Source organism: Manis pentadactyla, chromosome 1 (assembly GCF_030020395.1).
Source record: "Manis pentadactyla isolate mManPen7 chromosome 1, mManPen7.hap1, whole genome shotgun sequence".
In the NCBI taxonomy this organism is placed as follows: Eukaryota; Metazoa; Chordata; class Mammalia; order Pholidota; family Manidae; genus Manis; species Manis pentadactyla.
In genome coordinates, this window is record NC_080019.1 from 19607068 (window position 1) to 19621661 (window position 14594).

Here is a 14594-nt window from a genome sequence, read left to right on the forward strand (position 1 = left end):
CCTTCATCACAGATGATTTTTTCTAACTACTCTTATGGTTGTTTTCTCATCTCATGAAGATGTTATCAAGATCAGTGTGATTATAAATGGAAAATAATCTAATTCTCAGTCATGTGACTAAAAATTACTTCTGTTTAAATAAAAATATTATATTTAAATTATATGTGTAATATTCTGGGAACTCATGGCACATTATAAAATGGAGCCAGTCTGTGAATATGTTCACATAAGAACATGTTGATCCCATTTTCTTATTTAAACCACTTCTATCTCCAATCCTGCCTAAGAAGTCTGGGTCCTTTACTCCTTTAGGAGATAAAGTTTTTTATTTTAATCACCTTTCCTGATAACTGATCTAAGAAAAGGAGAGAAGAAATAGATGTAATTCATTGACAGCTTTGGGATATAGACATCCCGTCTCCATTCCTTTTAGCTTTTACTAGACATCAGGCTGCCAGTCTAATAAAGCAAAAAAGAAAAGTAAACAGAAATGGAAAGCAAAGTAAATAGTAGTCTTTATCCCACTGGAAAGAACCATAAATTTTAAAAGACAATCTTGGCTATCTCTTAAAAGGGTTTTCCTGGTCTGTTTGTGTAGCTGTATTTTATTCCACCCTGGACTAATCTGAACTTCTTTTTAGAGAATTTTATTTACCCTAAAAATCTTATTTAACCTAAAAATATATTGTCAAACAGTTCTCCAGCGAATTGTGCTGCATATATGTAGCACATATATATGCATAATGTGGTGTCATTGTGCATACCAAAACTGCAAGTTCTAATCCACAATGGGGAACTAAGTAGCATAATTCCTAAGAACTGTACTTTCACAAAAGTACCTTGTAGATGTACTGATGCAGAATACTAACTGTAAGCGATAGGGGCTCACTTTGGTGACTACGAGTAGCTTGCAGCTTGCCTTGGCTGTACTAATTTTTTACATGAAGTCACATGTCCTGCAGACCCACGTGCACCTGTCTCTAATGCCTTGGTGTGTTTTGCGGCATTCTCCTGGCTCTAATGAAAGCTATAAAAAGAATGTTTCCTTTCCATTACAACAGAAACAAAAATTACAAGAATGAAGCCACAAAAATACCATACTACGTCACAGGTCCCTTCTTAATAAGAAGTTCAAAAGTAGCACCAGACCATCACGTCAAGTAGCATAGTTTCTGAAACCAAACTTTCTGTAGATTTAACATTGAAATGTGATTATTATCACAAATATATTAAAGTAAAAAATGAGGTAAGCATGATTTTTTTAATGCCAGTTTCTTTTATTGATTGACATCATTGTTTGGTTACATTTATATTCTACACTTCTGCATGAACCATTTTCTGTTAGATTGAAACTCTAAAGATTAGGAACCAAGACAGCTTTAACTCAGTTTATATAGTCTAGCATAGGGCCATATTGGGAGTGATATAGTCATTCTTTGACCAGAAATATTACTTATTTACTAAAACTTCCACCTGGAAGTTTTGCCCACCATGATCATATTTTGAGGATAGAAGGGAGAAAATTATGGAATACCCACGGTCATTATTCACTTAAGAATAACTAGACCCATTTTGCAAACTGTTTTTTAACATATAAAGGGGAATAAGTACCAGCAACTTTCACTACCCCTGCCATCATTTCGGTCTTCCCCCAGCTTAAATGACATAGTATACCTATCTGATGCTGCTGTATTGTAAATTATCACAGGATTTTGCTAGAACTCAAATGAAGATCTCAGACTCAGGCCTGCCAGGCATTGATTTCCAAATGAGTGGAACTTTCAATGATCCCTCTTGTTTTTCAAGCCTGGAGTCATAGGAAGTTCCTAAAAAGCCAATGATTGGTCACTGGCCAAGGGGAGGAGCTCTCCAGCATTTATATATTTCTTAATTGAAAGAAATTTAAAATTTTGTAACAACTTGGTCCTATCACTCTGTTTTTTTGTTGTTGTTGTTTTCCAGGTACAGAGCAGTTGCCTCCTGGAGTCGTGTTCAGGGAATTGGGATTCCCTTGATCACTGCCATTGAGATTGTCTCCATCTGGATCCTTTCTTTTATCCTGGCCATCCCTGAAGCCATTGGCTTTGTCATGGTGCCCTTCGAATACAAGGGTGAACAGCACAAAACCTGTATGCTCAATGCCACATCGAAATTCATGGAGGTACAAAGAGTTGAAAGGGAATTAATCAGGGAAGGGAAGAGGTATTCACTTACACTTCACCATCACCAACCCTTGCTGATACCTCTGCAAGGTATCCTCTGTAGAGGTGTGGTTTCCTCCTCTGCTGGTTCAGTCAAGCATTCTTCAGCTGCATGAAAAGGAGATGTTAAACGAGGGGTTAGCTTCTTAGATAGAATGACTATTTTGTTTTCACTCTTGTAGCACAACTGTAGACACACCTCAGAATCTGTAGAACAACTCAGAATTCTGAAACAAATTTACTAAGAAAGAGATAGATGTCTATGCATATGTATATAATGCTTTGTTTCATGATAAGCATCCGACAATTTTCATCTGACAGACATGCTGATCATTCTTTTATGTTACTTGGGGAAACGCACATTGCACACACTTTTATTAAAGACAGATTTATTAACTCTAAAGAGGATGTCATACTTACCTGTTCTTATTACAGATTCTGTCTAATATACAAATGATACGAATTTGCAGAACTTTTTAAAAAAGTGTTTTAGTTGAACAAATTCCATTGTTATTTAATACAGATGACCACAGTAATGTTTCTCTGAAAAATTTAATTACATAATTGAGTGTATTGGGAAACATGTTTAAAACCCGTATTTCCTTTGTAAAACTAGTCAAATGTGGATTGAGGAGGTAAACCAAAAGGATAACTATTTCTTTTAAATCAGCATAATTTAGTGCTTTGATGTAAGTTTCACACAGCTCAGATTCCACATTTAATCATTTGCAGACATCTCAAGGTGTGTTTTCCTAACATGGAAAATTCACAAAATTAGTGGTTTTACAGTTGGCCAGTTATCCTGCTTGGAAATTCTTGTTTTAAAATTAAAAGTGAAAACTGACAAGCTGGCAACCTTAAAATTCAAGTCTTCTGTTTATCCACTGACTTAAGTAAATATCCACAATGAAAAACAAACTGGACAGCAAGAGGTTATCAGGATTTGGGCAGTGTGAATAAGGAATCTAGATATTCCTACCACCAAAACAGAAATAGACTCATAAACATGAAGAACAAACTGATGGTTGCCATGGGGGAGAGAGTGAGATGGGAGAAATAGATTGAAGGGGATAAAGCGGGGCAGACCTCCAGTTATAAAATAACTAAGTCACGGGGAAGAAAAGCACAACATAGAAAATATAATCAATGTTATATCTTTGTATGGTGACAGCTGGTAACTACGCTTACGGTATTTTGTAATGCATATAATTGCTGAATCACTATGTTGTACACCTGAAACCAATGTAATATTGTGTATCACCTACACTTCCGTTTTAAAAAATGTTGGAGAGAAGAGGCTCAATGTACGAAGGAGCTTGTTGGTCATTCAAGCTGGACGAAATGAGATGGGTTACTTTGTAAAGTCTGGGTCTCCTTTATAGAGTGGGCAAGCAAAGGTTGGCCACCCATGGGCGTTGCAGTGAAAGGTGTAAGTTTGAACTGATCATTTCTTAGATTTCATTCCAAGTCTAAAGTTGTCTGATTTTCTTTCTCCTCCTGTACTGTTTCCTAATTTTATTTCCCCTCTTTGTTTCATCCTTTCCTTCTCAACTTGGCTGTATCCTAGACTGGAGGGAGACCTGTCCGTACCCTTGCTGATGATATCAGTTCAGTAGAAATGTGTGACCCCTTACAGTACATGCCTCTGCCATGCAGAGGGCAGGAGACTCCATCCAATCCCCTCGGGGTCAGTTTCCAGCCGTCTGCAGCTGCTTCTGGGCCATTTGCACCCAGACCGTAAGGCATCCTGAAGGAGAGGGTACAAATGAAGGGGGTACATTAAGGACTGCTCATGCTGCACTTAGACAAAGAGTCCTTCTCATTTTTTTGTTTTTGTTTTTTTAAGTTCAATACTGAAATATTTCTACAGTATGATATGGATAGGGAAATACTTGCATAAATAGACCTGAATAAACCAACTCCATTGGTATTTTGCTCTTAATCTGAGGATAGAACTCAGGAGACTATGGACTTGAATGGAAAAACTACATGTTTATATGTTTATATTCACTAACTTCTAACTGAAATTTATCATTTCCTTCTATTATGAATGTTGGCAACAACTGCAATAGTACTAAACATTACCATGAATTTTTCACCAATAGAAATAGCAGACATTTTCATACCACATAACAACAGTTATATATAGTACCGAAATATCATTTATGCTTATCAGTGCTTCAACATTCTGATAGTTGTTAGAACCAACATAAGATTTGTCATCTAATTAGTTAATAAACACATATATTACTATATGAGAATTTTATTTCTAATATTTTGATAGCTGTGTGTCAATGTAATTGGTTTCCATTGAATCTCAATATTTTATTGTATGCACACAAAAGGATTATTCTCAGAAAGGATTATAGTCTTCACCAACTTCCAAGGTGTCTATGGCATGAAAGTAGTTAAGAACCCCTGTCCATAAATTTTTTCCCCTCAGGAGCCATTTATAGGTCATTTTAATAGACATGTTATAAATGAAGCCCACTGGGCCTCTTTCTATATTTAGAAACTGCCCAGTTTTTCACAGAGCAGCCTGATTATTTTTTACTGTGGGAACTGAGATATTATAGGAGGCTGCATTATCCTTAGTAAATAAACAATCCAGAGAAACAAAATAAGGAAAGGAAGACATTTCTTCCCCAGTTGGTGATTAATTTAGTGGGAAGAAGACTTTAGACATAATTTCTAATTACCGTTTTTATAGGGTATTAAATTTTCTCATTTAACAAGATGTAAAACTGGATAATCCTAGTATTTACAAATCCTGCCAATAGGGAGATAATGCTACAAATGCCTTCAGATAAGGTACTCGGGCCTCAGTAGCTTCCAGGTGGTAAGTATTAAAGGAGAGAGAAAAGGCTTTGTTATTGACGGCTCCAGCTGCAAGGTCACATAGGGGACATACCAGGCAAAGGGTTAATTTCCAGTACCTAAAGCTACACAGATAAACCATTCATAAGCTTTGCTGTTTCCAAACAAAATATTCACATTAAGTACACTTTAACCACAACAGTCAGAAGTTAAACTGGGCATTAGCAAAAGTTTGAGGTTCATCAATCAATAAATAAAGATAAATATGTATTCTGTATGTCTGAAAGTCATATTTTATGAGCTTTGGAAGGGAATTCTTTCTATTGATTATGGCTCTTTCATTGTATAATTAAAGCCAACTGCAGTTATTAAAATGTATCTTTGTTAGGTTGATTTTTTGATGCAATTCCTTTATGTTCTCTTATAAAGCCAAGATAATTTCCAGAATTCCCAATTTAATTGAGTTTTGAGCACCACCCCTGGGCCCATTACTACAACCAGAGAGTGTCAACATACAAATTATCTGCAAGTATAAAGATTTTGAAGCTATCAGAGGCACTTCACAGTTAATTTACATTATAATGTTCCTCCTTTTCTCTCCTTTTTCTTCACTTTACAGTTCTACCAAGATGTAAAGGACTGGTGGCTCTTCGGGTTCTATTTCTGCATGCCCTTGGTGTGCACCGCAATCTTCTACACCCTCATGACGTGTGAGATGTTAAACAGAAGGAATGGTAGCTTGAGAATTGCCCTTAGTGAACACCTTAAACAGGTAAACCTAATAAGATAATAAGATCATGACAATCTGGCCAAGACCGTTTTGTCCTAAACAACAGAAGTCCTACAAATAGTCTTCAGTAGATTTAGCTGGTTTCCTAAAAAAAAAAAAAAATAGTGTCCTGTAATTATTTTCTTTATATTTATAGTACTAAGAATTTCTTTTGTCATATAGAGAGCCTGCCTGTGAAGCAGGTGGCCCTGGAGGCAGGACCCAAAGAGCAAGGAGCTATTCATTTATTTGGCCAAGAGTATATTGAACATGCATGTTTGTGTGTCTGTACATTGAACTGGGCTTGGCACTGTGCCCAGACTCAAAGAAGCACATAACTTTCTCCCCCAGCAGGCTTTACAATCTTGTTGTGGGAATAAAGAACAAACATAAAACAACTGGAAAATAGAATCACAACGTGTGGTAAAAGTAGAGTAAGTGGTAGAAAGCCAGGGAAGATATAAGATACAGTCTTGGAGAAACTTGTCATGGATGAGGGGGATGGAACTGTTCATCATGGTGAAGAGGAGGACTGAGGACATTTCAGGTGGGAGGACAGAAGTCTGGTTAGAATGTGGCATGGGCACCATGCATTTGGGGGGTGGGAAAAGTAGATGAACCATATTAGGGCAACATCTAAGGTAAGAGTCGTGATAGGGAACGAGATTGGGTGCATGAGAAAAGATCAACTTTTGGAGGGCCCGAAGTTCTAGAAGAAATCTGAACAAGTTAGTAGCCGACTACTGTTGGTCCCTCCCAGGCAGCAAACAAAACAAATAAAGCTGTGAGCTTCAGAAGGCAAAATTTGATACTTATACTGGCCGGCTGTGTAATGTTGGACAAATTGCTTCTATCACTGAACTTACAGGTCTTCATAAAATGTATATAATAATACCTGTATCTTTCTGTACAAGTACTAATTCAATTTTGTCTTAAAAATTAAATGTGTATAATAAATAATACATCAAGGGGCTTACCTAATGCATGTACAGTGTCTAATAGAACCCAATTCATAGTAAGTACTCCAGAAATGTTGATATGTATTAATTAGAAGAGTAAGATTAGTACTACAGGTAAGTTAGTAGTCTCAGGAGAGAGGTACATAAGGACCCCCAACCATGCCAAAAGTTAATGTGAGTTGTTGATGGAGCCTGTTAAGCCTAGCCTTAGTAATTACCATACACAAGCATCATTTGCCATCAACAACTTTTTTCAACTACTGTACTGGCTTTTCTGAGCTTCAGCTCCTTACCTGTAAGTTGGGCATCATCATATATGAATGAATGTTACTACAGGAAACAAAGGAATTAATGTGCATACATATACTTTGTAAAACTAACATGCCATACAAATGGTAGCTATTTGCTTTTATTAAAATTTAAAAGGAAAATTATATATTGAGAAACGTCAGTATGACTTTGTTCAGGCATGAATGTTTCAAGTACTCCAGATGTGAAACATACTAAGCAATTATTACCTTTCATTCTTGCAGTAGATGTAATTAGTTAGATTTGTGAAAAACAATGTTTTTTAAATCTTGGGTTTTGCATTAGCTCCATGATTAAGCCTATTTTATCTACTCTGAAAATAACTGAATAGGAATTGGGAGCAATAATAATAAGGTGTTGCTTCACATTTACATAGCATTTTTTAAGTTTTCAAAGAACATTTCCATGTCATTTTCTTACTAGATTCCTCCATGCACTCTGTGACATAGGCAGAGATTATCCTTATTATACAAGTGGCTATGAGATTGGCTCCACCAAATCGAGATTAAAACCCGAGACTTGGTCTTCATGCAGTAGACATTCCCTTGCATCACACTCAAAGCTGTAGCAGATTCTGAGAGCAAGTGAGCAAAAGCCTGTCTGGAAGGCTTTCAAGTGGAACTGTGGGGGAGCTGGCTCAGTGAAAGGCCCTGCTCTCATTGGATTAGTATCCTAAATGGCTCTTGGTCCTGCATCTTGCATGGTTTTCTTGAATTTCTCTTCATTATACTAACAACAACTTTAGTTAGGGATGCTGGTATCAGAAAACCCAAATTAACTTTGAGTAGACCAACTGGGTCTATCTTTCTCCCACAGCAGTAAGTTCAGCTGTCAATGGTTGAGTGGTCAAGGGACTCAGAAGCCAGGGGTCTGTGTCTTGCTGCCCTTTCCCTTAGTATTGAAGGGCAGCAGCTACAGCTCTGCCCTTCTATCTGATTGCCAGGCAACAAGAAGGGGAAGAACATAGAACATTGATGTGTATGCACCAAAAGTATATCCCCACTTTTAGCAGCTTTTCCAGAAACCTCACATAACGATTTCTACTTAGTGTAACTGGTCAGAACTGTGTCAGGTGGCCACGCAGATGATTAGGCCAGGCTCCTCTGAAACCCTAACCTAATCAAGGGTCTCATTGTTAGTAAGGAAAACAGGAGAAAGGTTGATTAAGCAAAAATTAGACTGTCATGCAATGTACTGGTATTACTTGTTAAAGGGTTATCTTCTTTGAAAATGTGCTCAGGGGAAACAATCTTTCCCCAAACACCCTCTTTTTCTATTTTTCTGGGCGTACTTTTTCTGTGTACACAAAATCACCCTTTAAAATGATCCCCCATTCTTGCAGATTGGAGTCCTTTATTTTCTCAAACACTGCTCAGTTTATGTGTTCTCTGAAGCCATATCCCAGCTAGCCTAATAACTCTGAAATACTAAAGAACTCGCAGTTCTTTGGGCTACAGCAGCAATTTGTGACAACAGCCCTGAAATCTTTTTAAATGGCTCTATTAATAATGTGGGCTTATTGTAAAGTTTCCATACTTAATGCTTTATTCTTTGGGTTGAACCAGCATTACCCTTCCAAACTCTGTTTTCAATCAGTTTTATTTTGACATTAACTGATCCCAGTTACCGACAAGTTGCATTTTATGTTCTTACTTAGGCTTTTAAATGCATGTACTGTAATACTCAAGCATAATGCATACAGATGACTGGTTGCAGATAATTCCTAAACTATGCCTTTTCTGATCCTGCACAGACTCGAAAGCATGTAAACCTTCAACTGAAGTTAGTTCAGGGTCAACATGAGCCAGTTTTTCTATCATTGCTGGTAGTCCTTTAGCCTCAACCCTCTGTTTGCAAACAAGATATCTTGGAAACTAGAGGTCATTAATAAAAGAATTTTGAAGGCAAAAACATTCCAGTGCTAATATTCTTCAGTATCAAGAAATGGAGAAAACACATTGCTGTTGCCTTTCCTTTTCTGTTTCTGATCCTATTTTGTTTAACAAACTTGTTTATAAATTTGTCCATTTTTTATCATGCTAGGTTCAGTTACCTTGAGTACCATGCATCATTAATGCTAGTTAGTTCCCTGTCATTGAGGTTTTTAGCTAACCAACCCTTTGCTGCATGATATTCACACACACCACAGACTCAGCCAGTGTTGGCTCATCCAGTCGAACCAGTTCCCGCCTCTGCCCTGCCTTCGGACATTTGTCCCAGCCTTAAGAACCTGCCGGAGGCTGCCATTATTCCTGGCAGCTGTCCAAGAGAATCATTAGCAACACCTTGATGAGAAAGTTGGACTTTCACATCTTGAAGATGTGGAGACACTGAGACTGGCTGTGTTGGTTCTTCCTTGGGTTATTCTTTCTCTGTTATCTACCACTTCATTTTGTGTAGTTCTTTCCTCTAGTAGGAAAACACTAAACTTGTACTTTTTTTTCTAATTTCCTTTTAGCGTCGAGAAGTGGCAAAAACGGTTTTCTGTTTGGTCGTAATCTTTGCTCTTTGCTGGTTCCCTCTTCACTTAAGCCGTATTTTGAAGAAAACCGTGTATGATGAGATGGACAAGAACCGATGTGAATTGCTTAGGTACAATCCTATGTATTTATTAGGAAATTGGAGTTTCTCTGATCTTCGCATTTATAATACTTTTACAAAACCATCTAGTCTACATTGTTCTTAACCCTGACAATTAAAACTGCAAAGTTGATTTTTTTCTCTTCAGCAGACATAGCCCATAACTGACCCCAAGCTTTGTACAAGCTGTATCTATAATTTGCCGCCCACTCTCCTGAGGCTGTGCATAATGGTTTGAGCTAACCAAGTCATGGGTGTGTTTGTAAATGTTCTGCAGAACTGAAACTGCCACTTAAATAAGCCCTTTTTTCTTTTCTAATTTTTTTATTTTGATATCGTTAGTGTACAATTACTTGAACAACATTATGGTTACTAGACTCTCCCTATTATCAAGTCCCCCCCACATACCCCATTACAGTCACTGTCCATCAGAGTAGTAAGATGCTATAGAATCATTACTTGTCTTCTCTGTATATACCGCCTTTCCCGTGTCCCCCCACCTACATTATGTGTGCTAATCGAAATGCCCCATTAAATAAGCACTTCTTAAAAATTCTGATCGCCATCTATGAGAAATGGCTTCCAGGCAAGAAAAATGCTTACGCTAGGATAGTTAGCAGATTTTAAAACCTTATGTTCTAATTATTCTATTCTGTTGTCTTTTGCTCTAGTTTCTTGCTCCTCATGGATTACATCGGTATTAACTTGGCAACCATGAATTCATGTATAAACCCAATAGCTCTCTATTTTGTGAGCAAGAAATTTAAAAATTGTTTCCAGGTAAGATGGATTTGCAAGTATTTTTTAAGGACAACCAAAAGTATATTAAGTAGCTAACAGGCATGGCTAATTCCAATCATAAATATTACTTTCAGAGGCTGTACTTTTCAGTAGAGAAGTGAAAATCAATCACATTTGTTACCCAGAAAGAGGGTCCAATTGTCAGCATAACAAAAAATCCATATCTATTCAGACAACATATTCAGAGGTTAAAAATGAAAGAAACTAACTTAATAACATGATAATATAGTAATGCTTTAAAAAGAAATGCGTAAATGTGAGCCCCAGGCTACTAGAAAACATAAAACCTATTCATGAATTACAGTATTTTAGACTTTAACTACAGTCTCACAAAACAGAAACTCTTTGTTAACAAAGCTCTTGCTAAATGCTGTTTAATAGTATACTTAATAATGGCCTCTTCAAGGAAAGTAAATGCTTATTGCTCTGGAAATCTGAACTGGAATTTTATTCCAAATTGGTTTCCTTCTGTTCTTCAAAACTCCTTGCACCTAAACCAACCCATGTCTTCCAGAAGCTCTAAGCACTTCCTATTGAGGTATCATTTTTCCATTTCCTGGAATAAGTTTAGCATAGAGTTAATCCTATAACTGTTATCTTTGCCTGGGATGTTTAACTTCAGTTTATGGTACATATTAGGAAGAGGCCAAGGGGGCAGGATCTGGAAGCAAACAATCTTGATGTACATCACAACTTGCAGTTGCTAACTGTTAGGTGGTGCCCTTTCTAATTCCTCAGTTTGCTCATCTGTAAAATCAGATGATCACTGTATCTATCTCATAAATAGGATTCAATGGACTAATATATGTTCAGTGCTTCAGACCATAAGAACTTAGTATGAGTTTGTAATTTAATAATAAAAACACAGTGGCTGCCCTCATGGAACTTAAAACCTAAAAGGAGATAGATACATATATTTACCAAAGAATCTTACAAGGAGATAAAACTTGGTATGGAAGTTCTAGCTGCCATGTTTTTCTAGTTTACTTGATAGTGTTTACAAGTCATGAAATGCTCTACACTCTGCCCTCTGAATGATTGACTAAAATGCAGGTGATAACTAATATATTATATAATCTGGAGTTAATATCATTTTAATTAATTTACATATTGATTAGAAGGAAAGAAAAATCAAGGTCAAACTCTCAGAAATTAACACAGTTTTTGATTGTTCATTGTAAAAAGGGAGCACCCCCAGAGAAAAGAGCCCAATTTAGAGAGTCCTGAGTTCTAATTCCTGTTTTGCTTCTTACTACATATGCTCTCTAAACCTCCCTGTTTTCATTCATAAAATGAGGAAAATACCACCTACCACCTCAGGCTGCTGTGAGCACCCGATGAGGTGCCCACAGGCGGTACACACTGAGGAGATGCCAGGGGCCCCAGTGCCCCTCCCCGCCCAGGCCCACTTCAAGTCACAGGACACCTTCCTCCCGCCAATACCACCTTCCCTTCCTCTTTCACTTGGGGAGTAAGTTAGAACAAGAAAGAAATGAGGGATCTGTTTCTCCGCACTAGAATGGACAATTTAATTGACACCGGGAGATTACAGGCCCCACACTCCAGGTGCTATTCAGGCTCACATTTGCCCCAGTCCCGCTGGGGCAGGACTGTAGGTCACGCTGTTCAGTCTTCTGTCCTTCTCCCAGTCTTGCCTCTGCTGTTGCTGTCACCGGTCCAACAGCCTGATGACCTCAGTCCCCATGAACGGAACAAGCATCCAGTGGAAGAACCACGAGCAAAACAACCACAACACCGAGAGAAGCAGCCATAAGGACAGTATAAACTAAACATCTTAAGAAAGGTGCATCGATATCTTTTCAAATTCTATTGGAGAAAAAAACACACAACCACTGTGTCTCCAAAAGTTTCTTCTCCGATTCTTCTCCTATAACTCAGTTCCACCCCTGGAAAATGCTTTCCAAAACATTGAAGGGTGGACTGGTTTACACCCACAAAATTATCAATTTGCATATTCTGCAGGTTATATTTGGCACTCAAAAATGGTGGGAATTAGCAGGGGAAAAGGAGACTCTTCGATTAAGCCAGGAGGGTATTTATTACTTCTGCATGAAAATGGAATTTTCAAGTACATGACTACCTTTCATGTCAGTTCTGAACATTGAATGGTCAGTGAGAACTGGTCATCGTGAAAGTTTAAAGATTATGACAAGGTTTTCTATTTTTGTATGTGATTTTTTTATTTTTGGCCAAATACAGTATAGGTTTAAGTCACCTTTATTTGAAATGTCATTCAGTGCCAGTATTTTTTAACTGCATGGTAGCCTAAAAATGATTGAGTTATTTACACATATTTTGCAAAAAAAAAAGAATTCAGGTGAACAATTAAGTTAATGTTTTTCATGTCACTGTTTTATTTCTATAGCATGATTCTCAAGCTGAAACAAATCCAGGCACTTAAAGCACAGACTGATATCCTTATATGTCAGTTTAATAGTCATCATTCAAAGAATTTTTGAGAACCTATATTTAAGAAAATATAAGTTTCATTACAGGAGATCTTGAGCATATTCTATGTGAAACTTTAAGACAATGCTTGAATCAGATAGATATTTTTCACAAACTCAATCTTTTTTAATGTAAGTATTCTATGTAAAGTCAATATCACGCACCCAAATTCAAATGTACACATCATTTAACAATGCCCAAGACTTTCAGTGCAATGCACAGAAGTCTAAAGCACACCTGGTAGAAAAGGATTCTTTTTAGAAGATTTGGAAATTTTCATTAAGGTTTTTTTTTGGAATAATAACATGTAAATGTATCTGTGTGCATGTATATGTACACATATATATACATTATACATATCACTTCATATTTTTTTGATTTATTTTAAAATGTTAACTGGCAGTAAGACTTTTTTGGTCATTCCCTTTTCCATATAGGAAACGTAATTTCAAAGTGGCCAGCTAAGTTTATCATGTCAGTGAACTATAATTACCCCCAAATCACCATGAACTTCGGTTCTTCTCTGGGTTTCCAGTATGAACCTCTACACCTCCCCCACTGCCTCTGCTCACATGGTCACCATTTCAAAGAGCCCACAGTGATTTGGGTGGGATTTCTCAAGATGTTTACAGACTGTGAGTACAGCAGAAAATCTTTCACTGTGTGTATGTAAATATATATAAACTGTACATTTCTTTTAGCCAATTTTTCTGTAATTGTTTCTATGAAATGTATTTGTGTTTGTGATATATGCATGTGTGTGATGGTCCGCATGAACCTAATGTAATCTAATAATAATGCCCTGTAGTTGTGCTAAAGCACACACTCTAAGTGGAATCTAGGTGGTTGTTCATCATGACAATTGACCTCAGTTTTAATCTACCTGTGTTCATAACTTTGTGACAATGTTACCATTACAGATGCAATATGGAGGTGGCTTGAAAGGGGATGAGCCGTGGGTTAATAGGGTTTTGTTTGGTTGGTTGGCTAAGGCAATATTTTGAGTTGTCTTTTTTTCTGTGCTTGAGCAAAAGTCATTAAACTTTGCAATATTATGTTGTCCCAGTCCTCAACTAAATGTGGTCATGAGATTGACAAGTGGTCTGATGTTTCTATTAGACTTCACCAGACAGATTACTGATGTTAAATTAGCTAAGCTGATTTGTTGGGCTCCATTTTAGCACAGGAATGTATAAAATGATACCAGATTCCAACTTATCCAATTGGGGCTCCTTTACATATGAGCAGTCAAATTCCATTACTCTACCGGTGCATCACAAGCAGCAATATATTCCTGTAATATAAACTATATGTTCACACCCTTTTGTTTAGACAAATGTATTTTTTCTTAATGCCTTGTTTCTTGCATATGGAAAATGCATTTTACAAGCTCAAAAAGTCATACATTTCTGAATAACCACACAGGCCTCAGTGTGCATTTTGTTTATGCCCAGTAAGTAAATGTGGTTTAATAGTCGGAATATTTCTACCTTTATCACGTCTTTCCAAGTAAATCTGTAGAAGTGAGCCAGAAACCAAGGCCCTGTCTTGGCAGTGGTCCATAAATATAAAATAAAAGTTTACAGAAGCCTTGCAAGTCTCATCATTTTTAAATAATTCTGCATAGAACGTGTTTATTACATAATACCTGTTGCAAACCTCTCCCTAGTAATAGCCAGGGAAGAAATT

At 37.1% G+C, this 14594-nt stretch overlaps 1 protein-coding gene across 1 annotated transcript in view; it reads left to right on the top strand.

Moving 5' to 3' along the window:
* The window catches only part of EDNRA (endothelin receptor type A), a 54519-nt gene extending 40024 nt beyond the window's left edge, over nt 1-14495 (top strand). Inside the window, exons 4-8 of the mRNA XM_036889001.2 lie at nt 1963-2161; nt 5638-5790; nt 9514-9647; nt 10307-10415; nt 12086-14495. Coding sequence (XP_036744896.2) covers nt 1963-2161; nt 5638-5790; nt 9514-9647; nt 10307-10415; nt 12086-12226 — 736 coding nt within the window. The 3' untranslated portion in view covers nt 12227-14495. The remainder of the gene's footprint in view (nt 1-1962; nt 2162-5637; nt 5791-9513; nt 9648-10306; nt 10416-12085) is intronic.
* Nucleotides 14496-14594: the final 99 nt, after the last annotated feature.